Below are 23,118 nucleotides of genomic sequence, written 5' to 3' on the forward strand. Positions count from 1 at the left end.
TTTTTAATTGCTTTCATTTTTTTCTTCTGATCATTCTTTTTGAAGTTCGTATATCTGTGCCTGTGAATTTAATTATTTTTATTTTGTTAAAAAACAAAATATGGATGCAATAACAAGGACGAAAATGCAGGCTGATGAAATGGAAGAAATTAAATCAATGTTAATACACTGAAATAATTAAAATCATTTGCAAAAATTCCAAGTGAAAAAAACATAGGAAGAAAAATTGAGAGCAACTGAGGAAGTTAATATAGTGATTAAAATACTGTGACAAAGGAACAGCAACTAAAAAAATACACTTATAGCAATTAACTAAATAAAAACAATGATCAAAGACGTATTGATAAAGATTTGCTGGGTGTGATGCCTGGGACCTTAATGTACTTCACTGTATAGATGGTTTCAAAAAGTCAATCCCATCTCTGGGAACCTCCCCTTGAACATCAAGATCAGACAAAGGCAAGGCATACCACTTCCAATAAAACTGTACAAAGTAAAGCATTGTGGTGATCAATCTGACCTTTTGGGCTGATTACACTTTTACCCTTTCATTTCAATCATCCCTTTGGGACTCTTACCATTCTCATACAAATTTGCAGGCTGTGGTGCACTTGCTCATGGAAAAATAACTTCTAATAATGCCCTTTTCCTCAGACTCTGAATTCATGAAAAAGTGTTGTGTAGTACAATTAAGAATTGTGACTGTTTAGTAAAAGCTTAACTGTAACCCTCAACAGCTTTCGAAGGTGCAGTAAAACTTTACCGTGACAAAGAAGAGTGGGGCACACTGACACATTGAGGTATAACGACACCTTATGATCAACATTTCTAGCTAATGAAGTAAAGATACCCACAGTTGTGACACAGGTGTCAAAAAATTATGGAGATTGTTATTATAAAATAAATTTCAGAATGCTTCTTGGCAAGAACCTAAAGATGGAATGTGCCACGGATTAGCACCAACTTTACACTACAACTGGAAAAACTGTAGCCTTTTTAAAGTAATGTTTGTTCTTTGTATTCATTAAAAGGCCATCTGCGATATATTCTGTTAGTACTTAATGAAAGAAAGGAATGACATTGATTACCACACGTTCAGGAGACCATCATTAGTAGTAGTAAACTGTTAGCCTAGAACAACAGGGGTTTGTACCAGCTGTTTATCTTCCCACCATTTGTCATTCCTGCAGAATATCTCCAAAGTAGCCTCTAATGGGCAATATGTGAATGACTCTCACCAAAATATTAAATTACTACTCACTATAGCAACTTGTGTGTCTCCTAATAGCTACTAAACTAAAAAAAATTCACTTGTGGTTTCAAAAATCAGAAGCACAAAAACAAAGAAAAGTTCAATTTCAATAAACACTCATATCATTAACACAGCTGATGAAAGTAAAGCAGAGAGGCAGGTATGTACGTGAGGAGTGGGAACACACATAGTCACAGTCAGGACAAGAAGAAAAAAAACCAGTAACTGTTCAGCACCAACACAAAAACTTCGAGGAATTGGATTTATAACACACAAATCTTCAAGACACTACAGTCTACACTTTTTTTAGGGGAAAGAGAAATGTGGGTTAGTTCTGTGTGAGCAGTGCACCAAGAAGCAATGCAATCCTCATAAGCAGATGACTTCAAATATTTTTCAGGACTTTTTAACCAAACTGAAATAACATTTAAAACGTGTGACAGTCTACAAAGTCACTTTTCTGTAACATGTTATCTACTGATTTACTGGAGCAATTACAGCTCTTTTTCTGGGATGTTTTCTGTTTGTAAGTTTTTCTTCTCCAATGTTGGACCTTATCCAGCATACAAATTTTGCACTTTGGCTCCAAACCACCTAACCCAGCCCCCTAACGCAACTCAGATCCTGGATACATTCTTATGAACTATTTACACATCAAATGGCTAGAAAATAGGAGTCTTTCAGTACCACTCAAGGAATGAAGACTTTTACTAAAATTATGTTACCAGTACCAGAAGTACGGAACAATTACTAAACCTTTCTTACAGCAAGAATACAAAACAATGGAGGCTGAAGATCTGTCTGTCTTTAGAACTGTTAATATCACTCTGTGCACGGTACCAACATGTTCCAAAAAGCTGGATGTGGAAATGTGATTTTTCAAGGGGTCATTTCTTGGGTTCTACTGATTAATGAGATAAGGGGCCAAGAGTTTTGGATAGTCCTTGGCCTAGTGACCACTCACATATCTATTGGAAGAAGCAGCACGCTGTAGCTATCCGATAGGACAGTGTCACAATCTACACATTACACATTCCCTCCAGCCCAGGAAAACTGAGCAAATAGGGTGGTTCTTTTGCATTACATGTGGTCTAAGGTGGGTCTTAGATGGCTTATAAAAAACACTATTTGTCCATGGGCAGCTCCTGAGAAAACCATAAAAACCATGATTTTTGGGTACCATATGTACCAACTGTGGGAATGGCAGAGTCTTTAATTTCTATTTATGGTAGATAATCAAAATTTTTACTGTATTTTCTTACGGTGATATTCTCACAGAACTTCAAAGCTTTTTTCAATATCATTATCTGTTTCAGAGAGTGACAGATTCAAAGTTACCGTACTTATGCATGAAATATCCAGCATGAGGTGTAAATATAGTTTCAACTGACGTAGTGAAAGGGGCTGAGGTCGCCAAACTATGCTTTTTCTCTACCAAAACCAGTAAACTATGATGCACTGTCTCTGTTTAATGAGTGTTTCATATCTATACATGTTATCTTGAGGTAGACATCTGATTGTGTCACCTGGTAGTGCAAGCACTTTACAAAAAATTATTTTGTCAAAATTCTCCATAGTTGCAAATCAAACACCATATTTTTTGGTATACTGTAGTGCAGGGTAAAAAATCTTAAAGATTTTTATGTTAAGTAGAGTAAAGTGAACTTGCATTGGATGGGTGACTATTGTGTGTTCTCATTTGTTGTTTATATATCTCAGAGAATGTAAACATGTCAAAGTATATAAACAAACCATCAAAACTTTACCGATCTATATAATTTGTTTTATATAAGCAGAATGTCCTGCTGTAACACGGCAAAGTATGGAACCAGCAGAAAAATGCTCCTGCCAGAGCACAAAAAATGCAAATATGTTCCTCTTTAAAAGATAGAAAAGTGGGGAACGGGCTGCCTCAATCTTCATTCTGTTTTCCTCGCCAAAAATTTTGGTCTGTGAACATATTCACATTTTTTGTGCTGAAAGAGAATAGCAAAGACCAGTGACAGAAGAGGAAGGAGACACTAATGGTGGGAGAGAGAAAGTGACAGTGAAAGAGAAACACAATTTGATTTCAGAGGAAGCCAAAGAGAGAAAGGAGACATTGGAAATGAAAGAGAGAAGTGGAGATCGTACATAGGCTTGGGGATCCAGACATGTGACGTATATCCAATGGAAGTCACATTGAACCAGTTTCGATACAAGGAGGAAAAAAAAAAAAAATGTATTCTGCTATAAAATGGCACCAAATCAATGTCTGCAAGTTAAATGAATAAATCAAAATAAGTCAGCAAAGTTTAGAGCCATTATAAAATATACACGGGCTAAACTCTAGAACAGTGGAACGAAAAAAATGTAGAAGTAAATTCATAAGCCATGACTTACTGGGAGGTCCTCTCTGTTTCCAAGTTCTTAAAACTGGATGCCACATTGGTGAGAATCACACGCTTAACCTCACCTGGTAATCCTCCTAAGAAGATTAAACATACATTCTAACGTAGAGTCCAAATCACTGTTGCTCCTGGCGTATCTTCACGTCTTTGAGAGGTGAAAACTAGAGTAAAGGCAAATGAAGAATGTCTGTGTTTGACGAGGATTATTGTCTCTAGGCTTGCACTTTACATCTAGACCACAAAATTTGAGAGAAAAAAATGTAAAAATATTGGAATCTAACTAAATAATACAGTGAACTCATTACAATTTGCAGATTACCAGGCAACTTCAGATACCTAAATGCAAACATAAGGAAAATGAAATAAATGGTCACTGGTGCTATAAATGAAGATTTATTATTGGAAAAAAGCACTGGGAACAACAGCTATGAGCAAGTATAAATACCAAGGACTGTAAACTGCAAATAACGTGAAATATCAAACAAATTAGGTCAAGGTAAATTAAAGAAAGATGACTATCTCTCTATTAAATGGAATTTTCAGGATTAACTACATAAGAAATGATACTAAACAATAGAAAAATGTATTTTTATGCACGTTTCAGAAGTTTGGACAAAGGAATGGCATCCAAATCCAAAATTCCTCGTTACAATTATGTATTTCTGGAGACACCCAGCAATGATCTAAGGATGGAAAAGACAAGAAAAAGTAGTCAGAGACAGGATAAAAGTTCAAAATTCAGTTGGTGACACATCTGGGCACATCAAAAGAATGCGAAAACAAAAGCTTCTGAAGAGTATAATGGGGTCCACACCAAATGGAAAAAGACTAAAGGAGTGTACAATTAATGCTTAAGATTCACACAATGTGACTTAATGAGGGAAAAGAATATTCCTGACTATGTAGGAACATAGAAGTGTGACGAAAAATAATGAGAGAGACTGTATAATCATATCTACCGGTGAAATATATATAGAGTGTGACACCAGAAATAATAATTAGTGTCAATTCTAGTTTTCAAATGTTCCTTTACAAAGAAAACTGCAGGAGTATTGGCCCAATTTAATCTCCATACCACTGAAAAGTTGAGTGAAAGAGAGATTAGCATCAATGGTGTCTACAAGAAGGGCAGTACGAGTGCTCCACAAAACTACTATCCAATATCCTTGACATATACGCAGTATTTCTCTATTTCTGGAAAGCATTTGCCTCAGTACCACTCCTGTGCTTATTATCAGATCTTTGATCATACGGGCTATCAGACGGGTCAGTGGCACTCTGTCTGGCACATCAAGTGCGTCACTGAATCCCCTCTGCTGCAGGGCATCGGACCACACTCTGCAACTCAATTCTGCTATTCCGGCTGAGGGCAGGGCCTGCTAGATACCGATGCATCAGCGTGAATGAAGTTCTAAATTTGTCTGCTCGTGTATTCTTGCCAATAATACTGGATTGAGGATTTCTTGGTACGGAGGATGCAGGATGCTATAGAGGATGGAGAGTCACCAACATACGGAGAAGAAACTTTGGGTGTACCTCAAGGAGTTGTGTTAGGTCACTTGCTGTTCATGTCTTACATTAATGACGCCGCGAACAATATTAATAGTGAATGCAGACTCTTCACAGATGATGCAGTTACCTACAATGAAACACATTCTGAACAAAGGTGTACAAATATTCAGTTGGACTGATAAGATTTCAAAGTGGTGCAATGACTGGCTGCCTGCTTTAATGTTCAAAAATATAAGATCGTTCACTTCACAACACTAAAAAACAGAGTATCTTATGACTACAGGGTGAAAGATTCACAGTTGTAATCTGTGAACACATACAAATACTTGGTTGTAGTGGGGACACGAAGCAGAACAGTCATATAGGCTCAGTCACAGATAAAGAAGGTATCATACTTTGGTTTAGTCAGGGAATACTAGGAAAATGCAGTTAGTCTATGTATGAGATTGCTTAGAAATCACTTGTGCAACCTGTTCTTGAATACTGCTCAAGTGGGTACAACCCACAGCAAATAGGACTAACAGAGATGTTGAACCTGTACAGAGAAGGACTTGAAGATAAATGGAAACTATATGGAGTGAGTGTGTGTGTGTGTGTGTGTGTGTGTGTGTGTGTGTGTGTGTGTGTGTGTGTTGGGGCTTATGGGCACTCAACATCGAGGTCATCAGCGCCCTGAAACATTAAAAGGATCAAATGTGGACAGACCTAATAAAACTAAAGCACACACTCAAAGAAAGCAGGAAAAGGAGGAAAATGCTACATAAGAATTTTAAACCGAAGGAAAGGGGAAACATAGCAACAAGAATGCAACACAAAATTGTGATTGGCTGGCCACTTACATAAAATATGGGTGAGCTTGTCACACAGTGAGCAAATTAAAATCCTCTCCCTAAAATCTTTGTAAAAACATTTGACATGGCACAGAACTTTAAAACTTTAACTACATTCGTCCAAGTGTTGCCTAAAAGAGACGGCAGGTCTGCCGGCAAGTCATCCGTGACCCACTGGTCAGAAAATAAAACACAATCCAATAAAACGTGGCGCACAGTGACCTGAACGCCACAAGCACCACAAATTGGAGGGTCCTCCCGCCGGAGCAGGAAGACATGCATCATAGGGCTGTGGCCTATTCGAAGCCGAGTGAGGACAACCTCATCCCGTCGATGGGGCTGAAAGGAAGTACACCACACACGCGTTGTGGGCTTGACTATACGGAGCTTATTGTCAGTCACTTCCAGCCACTCACCCTCCCACCGACGCATGACCCATGAGCAAGTTTCAAAAACTGGCTTTAAACAATGACTAAGGATATACAACAGCCCTGTACCTATCGCTCACATAGGAATTGTGAGGGTAAGATTAATTACAGCACGCACAGAGTACCCTCTCCCTTGCACTTCACAATGGTTGAGAGAGAGAGAGAGAGAGAGAGAGAGAGAGAGAGAGAGTATGGGGTTAAAGTCCTCCATCACGGTTTCTGCCTGTATGTTAAGGCTAATATCGGTAATATCAGAAGCTACCACAGATTTACTGATATGATTTTCAATGACTGACAGACTAACAGCAAGGAAGGTTTGAGGACACAGCAGGTAGGTAGAAGGCCAGCCTAGTGCAGCAGCAGCCTGGCACAAGCTACCGCAACTCGGAAGCCAGTGTGAGCTACAAATTACATTCTAAATGACCTGCAGATCAGGCTGTACATATTACATTGATAAGAATAAATACTTTGGTGTACAGTGTTTAAGGAATGTGAAGGGAAATCCAGAAAGTTGTCACACACAAAATGTAGCTCACTCCGAGCCGGCACTGCAGTCTGGCAGACCAGGATGTGCAGTAGCTCCCAGCGCCCATTACCACAACGTGTAACTCGAAACACCGATACGATACGGAACAGATGACATTTGCACTGCCGAGAACTTTCCCGCAGTGTTTAGCTTAAATCGTATGAAAGTTATGATACTCAGTTACCTAACATTTTGCTCTGATTTTTAATCACAATCACACAGTGACCCATAAACAAAATTATCACAACACCAGATAAGTGGTCTGGCCGTAGATCCACAGTGTGACCTGTGCGGAGCCAGGTTCAGTTGCTAAAATAATTTTACGAAGATCCTTAAGACGTCATTTGGAATTAACTGACCACAGGCTCTACAACTACAATAAATCTTTGTACACCCCAGTTTTTATCCCAGAGGCCGTGGATGCCTTCACCGTTGTTAGTTTCTCGACAGTGATGTGAATTCTCAATTACTATGTGCATCCTCTGCATTTGCCCGATAGTGAAAATCTAGCACAATATAATTTGAAGATCGGAATAAAGATGACAGCTGAGAGACAAATATACATACTGTAAGTACTTTAAAAAAGTTTAGCATTCTTCCAAGGAATTTCAGGCAAAATAAACCTTCCCCCAGTACTGAACCAATGAGTTTTGGCCCCTTTAAAGTTTTCCAAAGGCATGCCAAGGGCAATGGAAAGTACAGTTTGTTTAGTTCTATCTGCCAGCTCTCCACTTTATACAAGTTTCCACAACAAGTGTCGCACCGTGTATGGGTTTCATTGTGTACCATATTTCCTGACAAGAGTTTCACATTCTGAATGTTCTCTTCCAAAGTGAAACTACAAAACAAGGATCAGGATTTTCTTTTTTCACAAATCTTTTCACCACAACAGAAACACAGTTCTAACATGTGATATCTTCCCCACCATTCCAATTTTGTCACTTTGATTCTATGCACATTTATGGGCTCTTCGTTACGTCTAATGGAGGCTGTCTTCTCCTCCAGCACCATTTGAACATTAAGAAGGTGAAAACAAGTCACACTATGAACTTCTCAACTCTCAATAGTAATTAGCACTATTTATAGTACTTAAGATGGCATTAAATTCAACAGTGTCATGTTAGAGTGGCTATTATGTGCACATTGAGATATCTTTTCTCTGTATTACTACCATGCTTTCAGCAAACAGCTGTTAAAACAGTTTATTGACAAGTTTCAGGGTTTTGTGTGTGTGTGTGTGTGTGTGTGTGTGTGTGTGTGTGTGTGTGTGTGTGTGTGTGTGTGTGTGTAAGGGTATAATGGGGGAGGGGCAGTAAGGAAAAATAGCGCACTGTAATGTCAATGAAAGTTAAAGTGCAAATCAATCTTACACACACCTCATGTTTTGGTTCTGTGCGTAGACAGCAGCAAACGTTACATCTCCACAGTCCCACTCTTTGAGCTCCATAACAGAGGGTTACTTCAAATCTTTGGGAACTAGTTGTATTTAACTGCAACCATTCTTATATTATTCTCTCATAGAAAAGTGTCAATAAAATCTTGAAGTATTTCTGGTGAACTTCTAAAACATAACACCTTTCTAATTTATTTGTTTGTTTATTTTTTAATGAAAGAAATGCTGCTTTGTGTCCTTAACACTGAAGTTCCTTGCACCACAGTAAACTCCACTAAATCTCAGTCACACTTCCAATGTCAATCCTTATTTCACTGCAATTTTTTTCTCTTTTGTTGGGTCTTCAGGACCACGTCAGTGTTGCTAAAACTTCACAGCTGTTTAAGTGAGTTCCCATTACTCCTCCTCAAATGATGTTCACTAACAAAATTTTTTTTAGTAATGAATGCGGAAAGCAAAAGCAAGAACTATATTTTCAAATATTTCTGTACTATTGAAGATTCAGCAGTACTGCACCAGTTTCCTTTTCACACAGCTGCAAACATTATATTACTAAACTCAGTAGCATTAAGAAATCGAGAGACAGTCTAAACAAGATGGCCAAACTAATTTGAAACACACACAGGATATGTGGCAGATGGTCTGTGATAAAATGATACAAATACCAGCAACTCCCCCTCCCCTCCCCCAAATCTGCAGTTCTTTAAATAATCAATGTCCCGTGTATAATACTACACCATATCTTCAGAACTACATATTGTACTATCACTTAGTGGTGTTTGTGGATACTATCTGCAAAATATGTTGCGGAATGATTTAGTAATAAGGAATTAATATATTAAAAAGTCATGCCTAATGTTGAACAGTGGAAAAGCAGGAAGTGAGAAACTATGTTTCTTTTAATGTCTTTATGGTGGTATTAGTGAGGGGGGTGGGAATCAAAAAGATTTTCACATGTGTACAGTTTGTTAGAAGTCACCAAGTGCTCCCATTCTAAGACACTGGATGCGTATTGTCTGGGTAATTTTTGCACCTTGAGTTATGCCGCCTCAAGGCATATAATTTCTGACTTGGCACCTTTTAATGTGTATGAGACAGCATTTTAAATTTCTAAATGTGGTCAATAAATATACGAAATACTGAAAATGAAATTTCTGTTGGCTTTGGAAGCTGTTAAATAGGCAATCTGCAACTGGGACCATGAAAGATTCTTAGCCACTCAGTAATACGGAAAACAGTTTGGTGCGCACAGCCAAATGACGGTTGTATCCGTCGTCAACATTAAGGCTGGTTTGCTGCGGTTCTTGTCGGTTATCCGCTTTATTTCAGCACCACTGCCACATCCCGGAGTATCGACTACAAGTTGTAGCAGCTGCTACACTACCAGCACTGTGACAGTCTTTTTTGTTTGAGTTAATATTTTTACAAACTTTCAAACCAACTGCAAATACCATTACCTGTCACAAGCTACATGTCCACTCACCATACACTGGTGGCTGAGCAGCTCGTGTTTGTGCACTCATTAACTACCATTTGAAGATTAAATAAGAACCAAAACTGGCCGACAATGGGGATGTTCCTATGCAAATTCTGGCAAAACTGCTAGAGTTGTTCACATTTAGCCTCCAGGCACATTTTATATTACTTAATTGGCGAATTTTTGGTTCTGTTAAACCACATGTTGTGCACAAAGAGCTAATGCACACTCTTGCATGTGACTGTGTAGTGTCAATTCATAAGCTCCTTTATTATCAGTCCTTCCTTCTTTAAAGATAATACACCCAAAAGGCCTGTACCGTGCCATCTACACCTTAACGTGACCCCCTTGTATGACATGTGATTTCCCCCCTTTGGAAGTGCAAAACTGTGTGGAAACCACTGTTTTCGTGCGAGATGGAGCAACACTTCATATACCCCCCCCCCCCTCCCCTTTTTGAAAGATCTGCTTAGTGCAACCTTCCGGGAACTTGACGAACCTGTTATCTCCAGAGGTTTTCCAGATCTGTGGCGTGCAAGGTCACCTGACATGAATCTGTGTTACTTTTAGTGCTGAATATAAAGAGCATGTTTGCCAGTAACACATTCAGTCTCTAGGTGATCTGAAGGCCAGTATACAGGAAAATGTTGCTCAAATTCCACTGGAACTGCTGCGAGCATCTGTTGATAATTTTGGTTTATGGACGCAGCATCGTCAAAATCTCTGGCGCACATACTGAATAAGCTGTGTAGGCAGTGGTTAACAACAAAATCAACACTATGTTTTTCTCCCTCATTTGACCTTTTCTGCCTACATTGTGTTCCTAACCCATCTCACATGTAAACATTTCTATATGTCTTATTTGCATTCACAGCACCATATTTGCACTAGGTGGCCAAAAAAAGCACTCCGTCTCCAAGTCACGAGTGGCCGACCGGAACCATCCGACCGCCGTGTCATCCTCAGAGAAGGATGCGGATAGGAGGGGCGTGGGGTCGACACACTGCTCTCCTGATCGTTATGATGGTATTCTTGACCGAAGCCACTACTATTCGGTCGAGTAGCTCCTCAATTGGCATCACGAGGCTGAGTGCACCCCGAAAAATGGCAACAGAGCATGGCGGTTGGACGGTCACCCATCCGAGTGCCGCCCACGCCCAACAGCACTTAACTTCGGTGATCTCACGGGAACCGGTGTATCCACTGTGGAGGCCGTTGAGGAGGCCAAAACTGGAACAAAAATTTTTCCAGCATAAACCAGTTCCACATTAATGGATTAGAATATCTGCCATATGATAATTACTGTCCACAGTTGACCTCTATGAGTAGCTGTTTTTTAGTTATAACCAACCGGTACAGAAGTATGCTGTCCACACACATTCACTGCAATGGAGACTGAGGACATTTGTTTGACAATATCAATGGCACTTTACACGACTATTTTATTTTAACCATTTTTAGTAAAAGAGGTTGTGATTGTTGTTTATCAAACAATAATACTATTGAAGTATTTGAACCCACTGTAAATTGTCTTACATTTTGCACAATAGTGTGTTTCCTGAGTGGGAGATGACTGTGTGTTATAATGGTTGTCTAACTGAGGATAGTTGCTCTGACTCTCGAAACATAGTGTGTAAGTTGGAACATATTTCACATTGTGGTTGAATGCGATTTTAGCATTGTTGCTTTACAGAACTAATAGAGTATCCCACAAAATAGTGTCCACGGATATCCGACATAGTGTGACTAGTTCTTCAGCGTGTGTTGCATACGAGTGACAGGGCAATGACATGAAAATGGAGTGCAGGCGAACACTGGAAAGTAAATCTGTGGTCAGCTAAGTGTACTCAATTACTTGCCTTGCATGGAGTTTCTTTTTGTCAAGCTTCTGTTTTCAAACCCATTTCCTCATTACACTATTTTGCTACTCCATATACTTTCGGAAAGTACGCCTCAACACTTGAATTTAGATTTAATGCCAACATATTAATCTTTAAGAAGCACAGTTTGCATTTTATATTCTCTGTATTTCTGCCATCAGTTATTTTGCTGCATACATAGCAAAAACTGTCTACTACTGTAGCTATGTTTTGCAGCAGGAGAGTGTGCATTGCTGTGTGGGATGTGTCAACTAACTCTCAGCAAGTAGGTGGGACCCTCAATGAGGCAGCACTATTTGTTAATCGGATGCTAGACTACACCTTTGACTGCTGTTTAATCCCCCTTGGGTATAGCTACACCCCAAATTAGAAGAGCAGTCGCTGCAGAAAGAGAGAGAGATGCAAACAGAAGACAGACAACTTATGGTATATAACCTCACTATTGTCGCTAGACACCTGAAGTCAAGGAATCATTTCCTCAAGAGAATTACTCCCTTAACTATTGCACCAGAGACCAGACACTTAAATCTACAGCAGGAGGCACAAGTCAATCTTTCTTACAAATTGAAAGAGGAATTTCCTTGGGGCCACACTGTGACATCCCCTCATCCTCGAGAACACTCAAGTCTTCTACGATCAGGAGTCTCCAAATGCAAAAACATCCAAAGAAATGACAAAATGTAGATGACAAATTGTGCAAATGCGGGAAAATCTGAACACACCACCACCTACTCCTCTACACATTCTTGGGTGGAGCAGTCAATTTACAAAACTTAGGACAAAGGACAATGCTGTAAAAGCTGCTGATCGGTGGAGAAGGAAGATTTCATGAACAGCGGACATGTAAAATAAAGTAAGGATGTAGTGTCCGTGCCTCATTTCCTAGTCTGTTTCCCTCCACATCAACTTCACTCCATTATCCTCATTTTATTTGTATGTGTTAAAACCTCTTTCAAGACAACCTATTACTTCTTACATTCTTCTGCAGCCATACTGCTTTTGTCACTATTTTCTGCTGTTCAAAAATGAGACTGCCAAACATCCCATTCTCTGCTTTTGCAGCCTCCCACACTTCTCTATCTTTTTTTAAAAATAAAATTCTGTCGAAGTTTTTCGCACCAACTGCATTCAGCACCTTTTCATTAGTTACTTGCTAACCACCCAGCCTTCAGTATTCTTCTGTAACTTCATACTTTAAATGTTATCACCACCACCACCATCTCCACTATGTTTAACAGGCTAGAGCATCATGATCTAACCTATTACGACCTCCCCGGCTATGGTAAAAGATTGACGTCTATGTTCGCACTACATTTAACACATGATTTGATACAGAATCTAGAAGTGTTAAGTAAATTTAGTATATATATATTAATGGACAAGTTTCCGATAAGAACATTCGTGCATATTACAAAAATATATCACACATCAACTACATTACTTTTACCATTTACTACCCACCAACTACTTCCCCATGAGGCTAGCCACAGCTCCAAGTCAGAACTACTACGAAATATATGTTTCTCAATTTTTTTGGAATATTTCCCCCACAAATGACAGTCTACATTTTTGGAATTGTCAATGCGACTCATGTTTTTCGAGTAGTTAGTAGAAACTCTTTAATGCTGAGCCCTGAAATGCGTGTTAGCATCCCATACAGAGGTTTCGGGATACAGTTTATACAGAGTACAGCTCTTACGGGTCTTCCGAATGCTCTGATAATTTCACCTAACGGTGTCCTACCAAATTCCACACAATTTTCATGTTCTGACACTTACATTGAAAGGGAATGAGCTGAAACTTAGCTACCAAACTCCCGTCTCTGTGAATCTCTGTTATACAGCATAGCACAGTTAAAAGTAGCCCGGCTCCCTTTTGAATGAGAATGTAATATTTTACCTTCTGAAAGGAAGTACCCAGCTACAACAATGGACAGTTTTATGCAATAATCAACTGTTAGCATTCTTCTGTCCGCATTTCACATTGTTTCATCACTGAGGTTAGAAATTTCTCTTTGCAGTTTGCGAAATGACTTTCTCAACAGAAGAAAGAATTGAAATTGTAGAAGCACATGTGAAAACAGGTTCAATTAAGGAAACCTGTGAAACTTTCAGGATGAAGTATCAAGACAGAAGATTACTAGCAGAGAGAGCAATATAGAGCCTATATAAAACTGGCATGCTGCGGATCTGTGTGTGTGCGTAAAAAAAACCTTCAGTTTCCACACCAAAACTCATTGCAGGTTTTCATCAAAGAATTGTTGATGGCCCAAAGAAGTTCATATGTAAGTTTGCCCAACAGGCACATGTAACAAGGAGGAGTTGCCAGCAGATATTGAAATATCTTAATCTGAAGTAACGTCGTGTGAGACAGTTGTGAAGTAATTACTGGAGGATGGCAGACAGAAATGTAAAAATTATTGCATGTGGCTTCTGAATAATGTTTGTTAGACCCCCTTTGACTATATCACGAGTGATGGAGCACGGTTCATATCTCTGGTCGCACGATTTCACAGGTCACGAGGTGCTAAGCAATGGAGAACCTTTAACAATGTGTCAGCAACCACTCCACGATGAAAAATTGGCATTTCGTGCAGTGTAACTCGAATCTGCACCTCCAGGCTGATATTTTCCGACACTACCCTTAACGAAGTTGCAAATGTGGAAATTTTTGATATATTTTTGTGCTTGACACTGAATATGAAGGACAACACTGCCTCTTCCAGCAACGCGGTGCAACGAGTCCGTGATGTCTTCACTGAGGAACGAACTGTCGGCAAACACTTATGGCCCTCATTTGAAGAGTAAGGTCTATGAAACGAATTCACACACAATACATCAACTGAGAAACATCACCAGCTGTGACAGCCGCAATCAATATCCGAACTTCATGACGGGTGTATCTGAATGTGCTTAGATGTGCTCAGCTGTGTATTGATTTTGCAATGGTTTGCTTTCAGCACCATCTATAAACGAACTTTTTGTTGCATTTTTCATTGGAAATAAATAGCAAGTCCATTTCAGCTCTTTGTTTCCGCAATTTCACCCCATTTCCTTTATACTTCTGTGAGATACTTTTATCTGCACTACCCTGTACTTTAACATACGGTTAATCGACGTTTAGTATTAATGATCTGACAGTTTTTTAGATAGTTTTTTTTTCCTGTTGTTGGCAATCCTATCCACCGCAAGAATAAGTTTGTACGTGTCTCACTAGACAGCAGTAGAATACAGTTACATTGTTATCATCTAGTGGGGATTTCATGAATGTATAGAGGAAATATGCTCTTGAAAAAGCCCCCATTTTAGTATGATAAATTTATTTTTGTGAGTTAACTGTGCTCGAGTTATTTTCTTGCCAATAACTGCAGCATACAGTGAGTCTGAAAAAAGCAAAATATTAATTCAGTCTGCAATTTCTATGGTAAAAATTTTGAAGATGAGCTTGAAAAAGAACTACTGAATCATCCAAATTTTAATGAAATAGTCACAGACTATTGTGTAGTGAGCAATGAGAGACGAGCTGATTTCATAAATGATGATGTTGTTGTTGTTGCGGTCTTCAGTCCTGAGACTGGTTTGATGCAGCTCTCCATGCTACTCTATCCTGTGCAAGCTTCTTCATCTCCCAGTACCCACTGAAACCTACATCCTTCTGAATCTGCTTAGTGTATTCATCTCTTGGTCTCCCTCTACGATTTTTACCCTCCACGCTGCCCTCCAATGCTAAATTTGTAATCCCTTGATGCCTCAGAACATGCCCTACCAACTGGTCCCTTCTTCTTGTCAAGTTGTGCCACAAACTTCTCTTCTCCCCAATTCTATTCAATACCTCCTCATTAGTTATGTGATCTACCCATCTAATCTTCAGCATTCTTCTGTAGCTCCACATTTCGAAAGCTTCTATTCTCTTCTTGTCCAAACTATTTATCGTCCATGTTTCACTTCCATACAAGGCTACACTCCATACAAATACTTTCAGAAAAGACTTCCTGACACTTAAATCTATACTCAATGTTAACAAATTTCTCTTCTTCAGAAACGCTTTCCTTGCCATTGCCAAATTACATTTTATATCCTCTCTACTTCGACCATCAACAGTTGCTTTGCTCCCCAAATAGCAAAACTCCCTTACTACTATAAGTGTCTCATTTCCTAATCTAATTCCCTCAGCATCACCCGACTTAATTCGACTACATTCAATTATCCTCATTTTGCTTTTGTTGGTGTTCATCTTATATCTTCCTTTCAAGACACTGTCCATTCCATTCAACTGCTCTTCCAAGTCCTTTGCTGTCTCTGACAGAATTACAATGTCATCGGCAAACCTCGGAGTTTTTATTTCTTCTCCGTGGATTTTAATACCTACTCCGAATTTTTCTTTTGTTTCCTTTATTGCTTGCTCAAAATACAGATTGAATAGCATCGGTGAGAGGTTACAACCCTGTCTCACTCCCTTCCCAACCACTGCTTCCCTTTCATGTCCCTTGACACTCAAAACCGCCATCTGGTTTCTGTACAAATTGTAAATAGCCTTTCGCTCCCTGTATTTTACCCCTGCCACGTTCAGAATTTGAAAGAGTATTCCAGTCAACATTGTCAAAAGCTTTCTCTAAGTCTACAAATGCTAGAAACGTAGGTTTGCCTTTCCTTAATCTTTCTTCTAAGGTAAGTCATAGGGTCAGTATTGCCTCACGTGTTCCAGTGTTTCTACGGAATCCAAACTGATCTTCCCTGTGGTCGGCTTCTACTAGTTTTTCCATTCGTCTGTAATGAATTCGTGTTAGTATTTTGCAGCTGTGGCTTATTAAATTGATTGTTCGGTAATTTTCACATCTGTCAACACCTGCTTTCTTTAGGACTGGAATTATTATTATTCATAAATAAACAAACAAATTATGGAAAGCATAAGTATATTAACAGGTGATAAGAAGTAATTCATTTGTTGTATCTACCAATGTAGCTTACTAAATGAAGTGAAAATGGGTGGTAACATGTTTCTACACACGTGTCACATTTTCCAATACTTTAGCAAACAAACCATTCAAAAAAATTGTGTGTTTTGAAGTATTTTTAATGTTGTTTGTCACTTATACTGGATATTTTTCTTAAAACAGAACTATAAATATGAAAACCCTGACACATATAATACGCTAACCTCGCAAACAAATCAACATGGCAGCTGTTCAGTTTGCCTCTGCCACAAGTCACAGCGCAAGACCTGCGATGTCACGAAAACATCAAGCTTTTGTCTTGCATACTCATAAAAGATGCGAATTGAACATACACACAACAATAAACGCCCCAGGCTTAGATTTGAAAACATGAAAAAATTTAGAAATGTTGGAAATGTGACATCTACAAATAAATACGATACCTGAAGATTACATCGTGGAGTTTCTTTTTGGTGTGATTCAGTAATTGTGTATGGAACACAGAGGAGATACAGTAAGCAAACTTTTGGCTAGCTTTTGTCCCCTCTCCTCAAAAATCTTGGTTGTGGCCACAGGCTGATCTGCAGCATAGCCCGAGGTCTAGGTTAGTTCAGATTGGAAAATTTTGCAGTTTCCCAGGTACGGAAACCACAAGCTGCAGCTGTATATAGCTGTACCAGAGACAAATATACTTTCAGAAAATACTTCAGCAACTTAAATTCGATTTTAACATATTTCTCTTTTCCAGAAATAATCTTTATGCTATAGCAAATCTGTATTTTACATCCTCTCTACTCAGCCATCATGAGTTATTCTGCAGCCAAAACAGCACTCACCTACTTTCAGCATCTCATTTCCTAATCTAATTCCATCAGCGTCACCTAATTTAATTCAACTATACTGAATTTACACCATTTTTAAAATTTATGTTGTGTTCATCTTACGTCTCCTTTTCACGTATTCATTCTGACCAACTTACAAGTCCCCCAACTGTTTCAGAATTGCAATACCATCAACAAACCTTCAAACAGTTTTTATTTCTAATACATTAACTTTAATTCCATTTCCAAATTTCTCCTTGTTTTTCTTCACTGCTTGCTCTATGTAAAGACTGAATACTATGGGGAATAGGTTGTTACCCTGACTCACTCTGCTGTCAACCACTCCCTCTATTTTATGCCCAACTCCTGTAACTTAGTCTTATTTCTGTAGAAGTAGTGGATAACAGTCCACTGCTTTTTATCTCTAATAACTTCAGAATTTCATTAAGTGTATTCCAGAAAACACAGTCACACATAATTTATGAATCTAAAGAATCTGTGAATTTCTATTTTTCTCAAGTTACCTTTGGCAGAGCAGGATTTACACATATATCAGCTATGCCCAAGACAAGGATGCATAGAGGAACAGTGTTGGCAAGAGATCTCAATCAGCATTTGTATTTTCCTATTTTCCACAAATTTGCTCTCTCTCTCTCTCTCTCTCTCTCTCTCTCTCTCTCTCTCTCTCTCCTCCCCCCCCCCCCTCCCCCACCTGAAAACTTGTACAGCATGTCAGCAGCACTGTCATTAGCATAGCATTTGGTTGATTGTTCAGTAGTAAAACAAAGGAAGGAAGGTTCAGGTTTAACATCCCATCAACATCAAGGTCATTAAGACAGAGCACGAGTTCTCACTGTTTCCAGAATGGAGGAAGGAAATTGGTTGTGCCCTTTCAAAAGGGACCATCTTGGCATTTGGCTGTACTGGTTTAGAGAAATAATGGAAAATCTAAAGCAAGTTGGCTGGACGATTATCCCACACATGAGTAGAGTTCAGTTGTAGGTCAACTGTTAATGCCAACTAGTCATAAAGTGCCCGATTTGCATATTTCACATTGCTTTATGTACTAGATGACATTGGTTTGACAGACAGACTGGAAACAAGTCTCAATGAAGGATTCCTAAGTCTGACACTAACTTTCTAGGTTAATGTTTATATTTATGGTTTCATATTAAAATACATTTACTTATTTTCTTTCTGCAGATATAGTGAATCGGTGGAATCGTTGGTTGTCATTCTAGGTTGAGAACAGCTTGTGCATTCCCCTCTGCATACACACTTTTCCTATCCAAACTGCAAACTGTCAAAGTTGAGCGTACTCCTTTCAATTACTCCAACACAGTTTTCCTTTTCTGAGCAGAAAAGTAACCAGCTGACAACATAACTTTTAATTTCTACATCCACAATACATTTGCTTTAAGTAATTCCACTACTGATTACATTTTTGTAGTGGAGAATCTTAATTCTTTACAGCAACAAAAAATAGAAATGTCAAAAGTCTAAAACCAATGAGTGACAGAGGGACGGGGTGCCCTGAAAAGCTTCCGGCCTAGGGTATAGTGCCTGGAAATCTGGCCCTGGTCTTCAGAGACATACTTTGCTAAAAATATAAATGAAAACTGCATGCTCTGGTGCTTTCTGAAAGACAGAACGAACCCACAAGACCCAATCACACAAAAAGGTGGGCACAAACATCTCCGTTTCAGACATTCCCTACTGTGCTGAACAATTACAAAGAGAATCCTCAACTTACCGTCCAGAAAAGGGGTCACCGGGATGGACGGTATCCTTCCACTTGCAGAATTTACACATTCATCATGCCAGTAAGACTGCAGAGGCGGAATGTGTTCGGAGCTACTTCCAGTATCGCCTTACGTGCCGCACAAATCTCAGTCCGCCACATCTTCGGTAGAGCAATCTATTGGAGACGGGTCAGGAGTTCTTGAGAGTTAGCTAAGGCTGGATCACACGCCTACATTCTGCAACTGCACTGCTTTCTGGAAGTTAACCCTAGACGCAAAAATTCATGTTCCTAACATACTTCTGGAGGTAAGACACGTCTCACAATTTATAAAAATACATTCACTTGTGTCAGATTACTTCCACATAATATATTTCACACAATTTGATCTAATTTAACAGACCAGTATCTACAAATTGTGCCAATGCCCAGTTTACGTCCAACATTTATGTGACAAGCTGCCAAATGTTTAAAGTAACTTATTCTAAGTAACTAATGTACAGATAGCAAGATTACTTCATTTATTATTTGAACCAGCAGATGTTCACATGGTGCAAATGTCAGGGGCACATCAACACAAACAAACAAACCTCAAATCAAGTGTCTAGAGCACTGGAATGAGATGTCAGATTACACAATAAAGGAAGAACACAGCTTCTTGATCGCAAATTATCAGTAAAGGAGAAAATCAAAGTCTTTCTAATCTGTATAATATTTTAAATAATTAAAAATGTTGATTTGAGAATAGTTAACACTGAAATGTCGTATTAAGCAGGAAAGAAAGGACACAGCTACACGATTGCAAATCATCGATAAAAGGAACAACCGAAGTTTCTTTCTACTATGTATATTATTTTTAAATTAATAAAAAAATCTTGATTTGTGCAGTCGTATGAGAAAATTTACATTTAACATCTAGGGGGGGTGAGCATTCTTTGTGGGCACTTAAATGATGCTCAAAGTACCTAAAAGACCACTTTTTGCACCATGGAACTACAAGGAATTACTGTGATTAAATGTTTCTAGAAATTAACTTCATGACACTAAAATGATGGTTATTACCATGAAACAAGAGCTTTAAATTTCACAGGAAGGTTAAAGAAGCAAGTCGCTACACAAGAATGTCTGATCATTACAAAAATAAAAATAAAAACAATTATAGTTATTATTATGTAGGAGTGTCATTCATTGCATGATTTTAGGACTCCACATACATCCCAGTAAACAGAATCACACTACACTTTAAACTAAGTAAGTGTTTCTATATGACGATGATGATAGTATCTGCCTCCATAGCATTGAGTACAATTATTTAACTATAATTTTGTGCCTATCAAAAAATTTTGATTCAGTTAACACACTTAAATATTATAGTGTTACAGGAATAGGCTGACCCACAGCCACACAAATTTTAAACATCATCTACAATATTACAGGAACTGCAATGGTTATCACATATGTGTATTAATCAGACTGCCATTTACAACACAGACATCAGTTTCTCTTTGGAACTGTAAGAATTTCAGCAGTCACAAATAGTCAGATACTAAAAACATTAATCAATGTCTGGCCCACAAACACAGTTATTTGTAAATTACACCATTCCAGATTAAATCATTGGCCCAAAAGATTTAACTCTTGCCGAGTGGGGAAAACGAGCAAATCACATTCTGGAATGCAAGAGATCTAGCCTCAAAGTAACAAAAGCGTACGCTATCTCGACACTGCTCCCGGAAAGACTTTTAAAAGAGTTTCCACATGGTGTTTACAAGTGTACTGTAAGCACAACAGGGCTAATATAAGACTCAAAATGACTCGATGGGAATCTGTTGAGAACTTGCCAGGCTTCATTACGCAGACACACTGTGGTATTATATTTCTTTTTTTGCAGTGAAGAAATTATACTGGGAACAGGTGCAATTGTAGGAGTTGTCACATAGTAATTTGTCACACAGAGGGGTGCTGCAGTAGGAATACAGCTTCAGTCCCAGAGGAATCTTACACATACACTAACACACGAGTGGGAGTTGGGAACGGCAGTGTCTGCAGGATCGGCGTGTCACGGGCCCCGGTCACAGTCTGTTGAGCCTCCCTAGTGGGGATGGCAGGAGTCACTCCCATCAGTCAGTCACCGGACAGCAGGCGGAGCAACTCTTGTGCGTCTGACACCGGACAGTCATCTCCGGCACCATCCACAGGGCCGCAGGCATCCCGTCCCCCAACATCTGCGCCCTCCTCTGCCCCGGCCCGAGCACCACCCTTCCTGCCGCCGCCCCCACCTCGCTACACCATCGATATCGTCACGTTTATGCCCAGGTTGCCATTGTCGGCAAACAGCTGCGCGATGCAGGTGTCGAACACCAGGCAGTCCGAGTTGAGGATGGCAGAGGCGACCCCCTCGTGGATCGAGCGGGGTGTCGCCTCCCAAGTGAGCCGGCGGCGCTGCCCGTTCAGCTCTAGCCGGTAGGCAAACCCCTCCGCCTGCTTGCGGGACCCGATCAGCTGCACGATGGCGAAGAACTGCTGGTGGCCGTCAAACTTCTCCTGCGTACAGAAACGTTTCAGTGTCAGTTGTTGCATTTAAAAATTAAAGAATTAAAATGTCGACCAATACAGCTGAACTTTAAAATTTCGGTTACAATGACAACTCTGCTGTAATGTTGTAATTTCTGTAGTACTGCCATATTCCTCATAAGGAACATACTTCTCATCCTCATTTAATGTGACAAATGTACCTCGTACATGACATTTTCAGCCTCACTTAGCAACAAGATTTTACAAGAATCAATGAACTGTAGAAGGCAACCTGTTTTTGTTAATAAGCGACCTGGCATAGTCTTCTCGTCTACCCTCTCTTCCACAATAGGTGTAATATAGACTCCTCACCTCATTATTACACTAGTTCATTCACACTACAGTAGTGGTGACGATGACAGAACACACATCAATAGTACATGTGATGTCAGTTCCCATAACAACTGCTATGAAGCAAATGCATTTTTAGCAGCATGGCCAGTAAAAGAAATATTTACCTAATGGACGAAAAAATGAAAGTGATTTATGAAATCGAGAGTGGAACTCAAAAGGATGACGTGTGTTGTCAAATTTGGCATCGTAAATTCTGCAGTCTAAACAATCTGGAAAACAAGTATGAAATTGTTACTGTGTTTGAACAAAATTGACCTAAAATTAAGCAGTTACAATAGGCTGAATAAAGCGATGTGGACAAGGCACTGCTTAAGTGGTTTAAGCATCAGAGAAGCATTCACGTTCTCCTTACGGTGAAAGCGAAGAATTTGCCAAGAAATTTAGAAGATGAGGAATTTCTGTGCAGCAGTGGCTGGATTGACAGATTCAAGCAACATCACGGCATTATTTTTGGCAGTGAGCGATGAATCCCATAGAGTAAAAACTGAAATAATCCAACAATGGCTCACTACCACCTGTGAAGGATATGCAAACTGTGACATCTTAATGTAGATGAGACTGTCATTTTCTGTTAATTTGCACCAGACAAGATTATGAAATTCAAGGGCAAAAAATGTTGGCGGTCTGTTACCTACAGAATAAATAATAGTTATAGTTTGTGAGGCACAGATGGAAATGAGAAGAAAAAATTGCACACGATAGATAAATCGGAAAATCTTAATATGTTCTAAGTACGTAAAAATCTGATTATTCACTACAATGCTAATAAAAAGTCCAGGATGACCTCCGAACACTTTGAAGCTAAAATAAGGCATTGGGATCGGTAGCTTAGGCTACTTGATCTTGTTGATAACTGTCCAGCACATTCTGCACACACTGGCCTGGAAAATATTAAGCTCATTTTTCTTCCTTCAAATATGAAACTTATTGCAGTCCATGGACAAAGGAGTAATTATGAGTCTGAAATGCCACTATTTTTCACTCATATCACCAAAAGTGATCCAATG

The 23,118-nt window shown here is 39.2% G+C and overlaps 2 protein-coding genes across 3 annotated transcripts in view; both read right to left on the minus strand.

Moving 5' to 3' along the window:
• The window catches only part of LOC126295471 (treacle protein-like), a 270,716-nt gene that overhangs the window by 193,844 nt on the left and 53,754 nt on the right, over positions 1 to 23,118 (minus strand). Inside the window, exon 2 of one of the 2 annotated variants that reach the window (XM_049988007.1) lies at positions 19,196 to 19,452. The exons of the other annotated variant lie outside the window; for it this stretch is intronic. The gene's annotated coding sequence lies outside the window, so the exon portion shown is untranslated. The remainder of the gene's footprint in view (positions 1 to 19,195; positions 19,453 to 23,118) is intronic. 2 annotated transcript variants of the gene reach the window in all.
• Positions 19,539 to 23,118, minus strand: part of LOC126295472 (E3 ubiquitin-protein ligase SIAH1-like) — a 57,149-nt gene continuing 53,569 nt past the window's right edge. Inside the window, exon 3 of the mRNA XM_049988009.1 lies at positions 19,539 to 21,727. Within this exon, the coding sequence (XP_049843966.1) occupies positions 21,467 to 21,727 (261 nt within the window). The 3' untranslated portion in view covers positions 19,539 to 21,466. The remainder of the gene's footprint in view (positions 21,728 to 23,118) is intronic.

The sequence above is a fragment of the Schistocerca gregaria genome, chromosome 11, assembly GCF_023897955.1.
Source record: "Schistocerca gregaria isolate iqSchGreg1 chromosome 11, iqSchGreg1.2, whole genome shotgun sequence".
Taxonomy (NCBI): domain Eukaryota; kingdom Metazoa; phylum Arthropoda; class Insecta; order Orthoptera; family Acrididae; genus Schistocerca; species Schistocerca gregaria.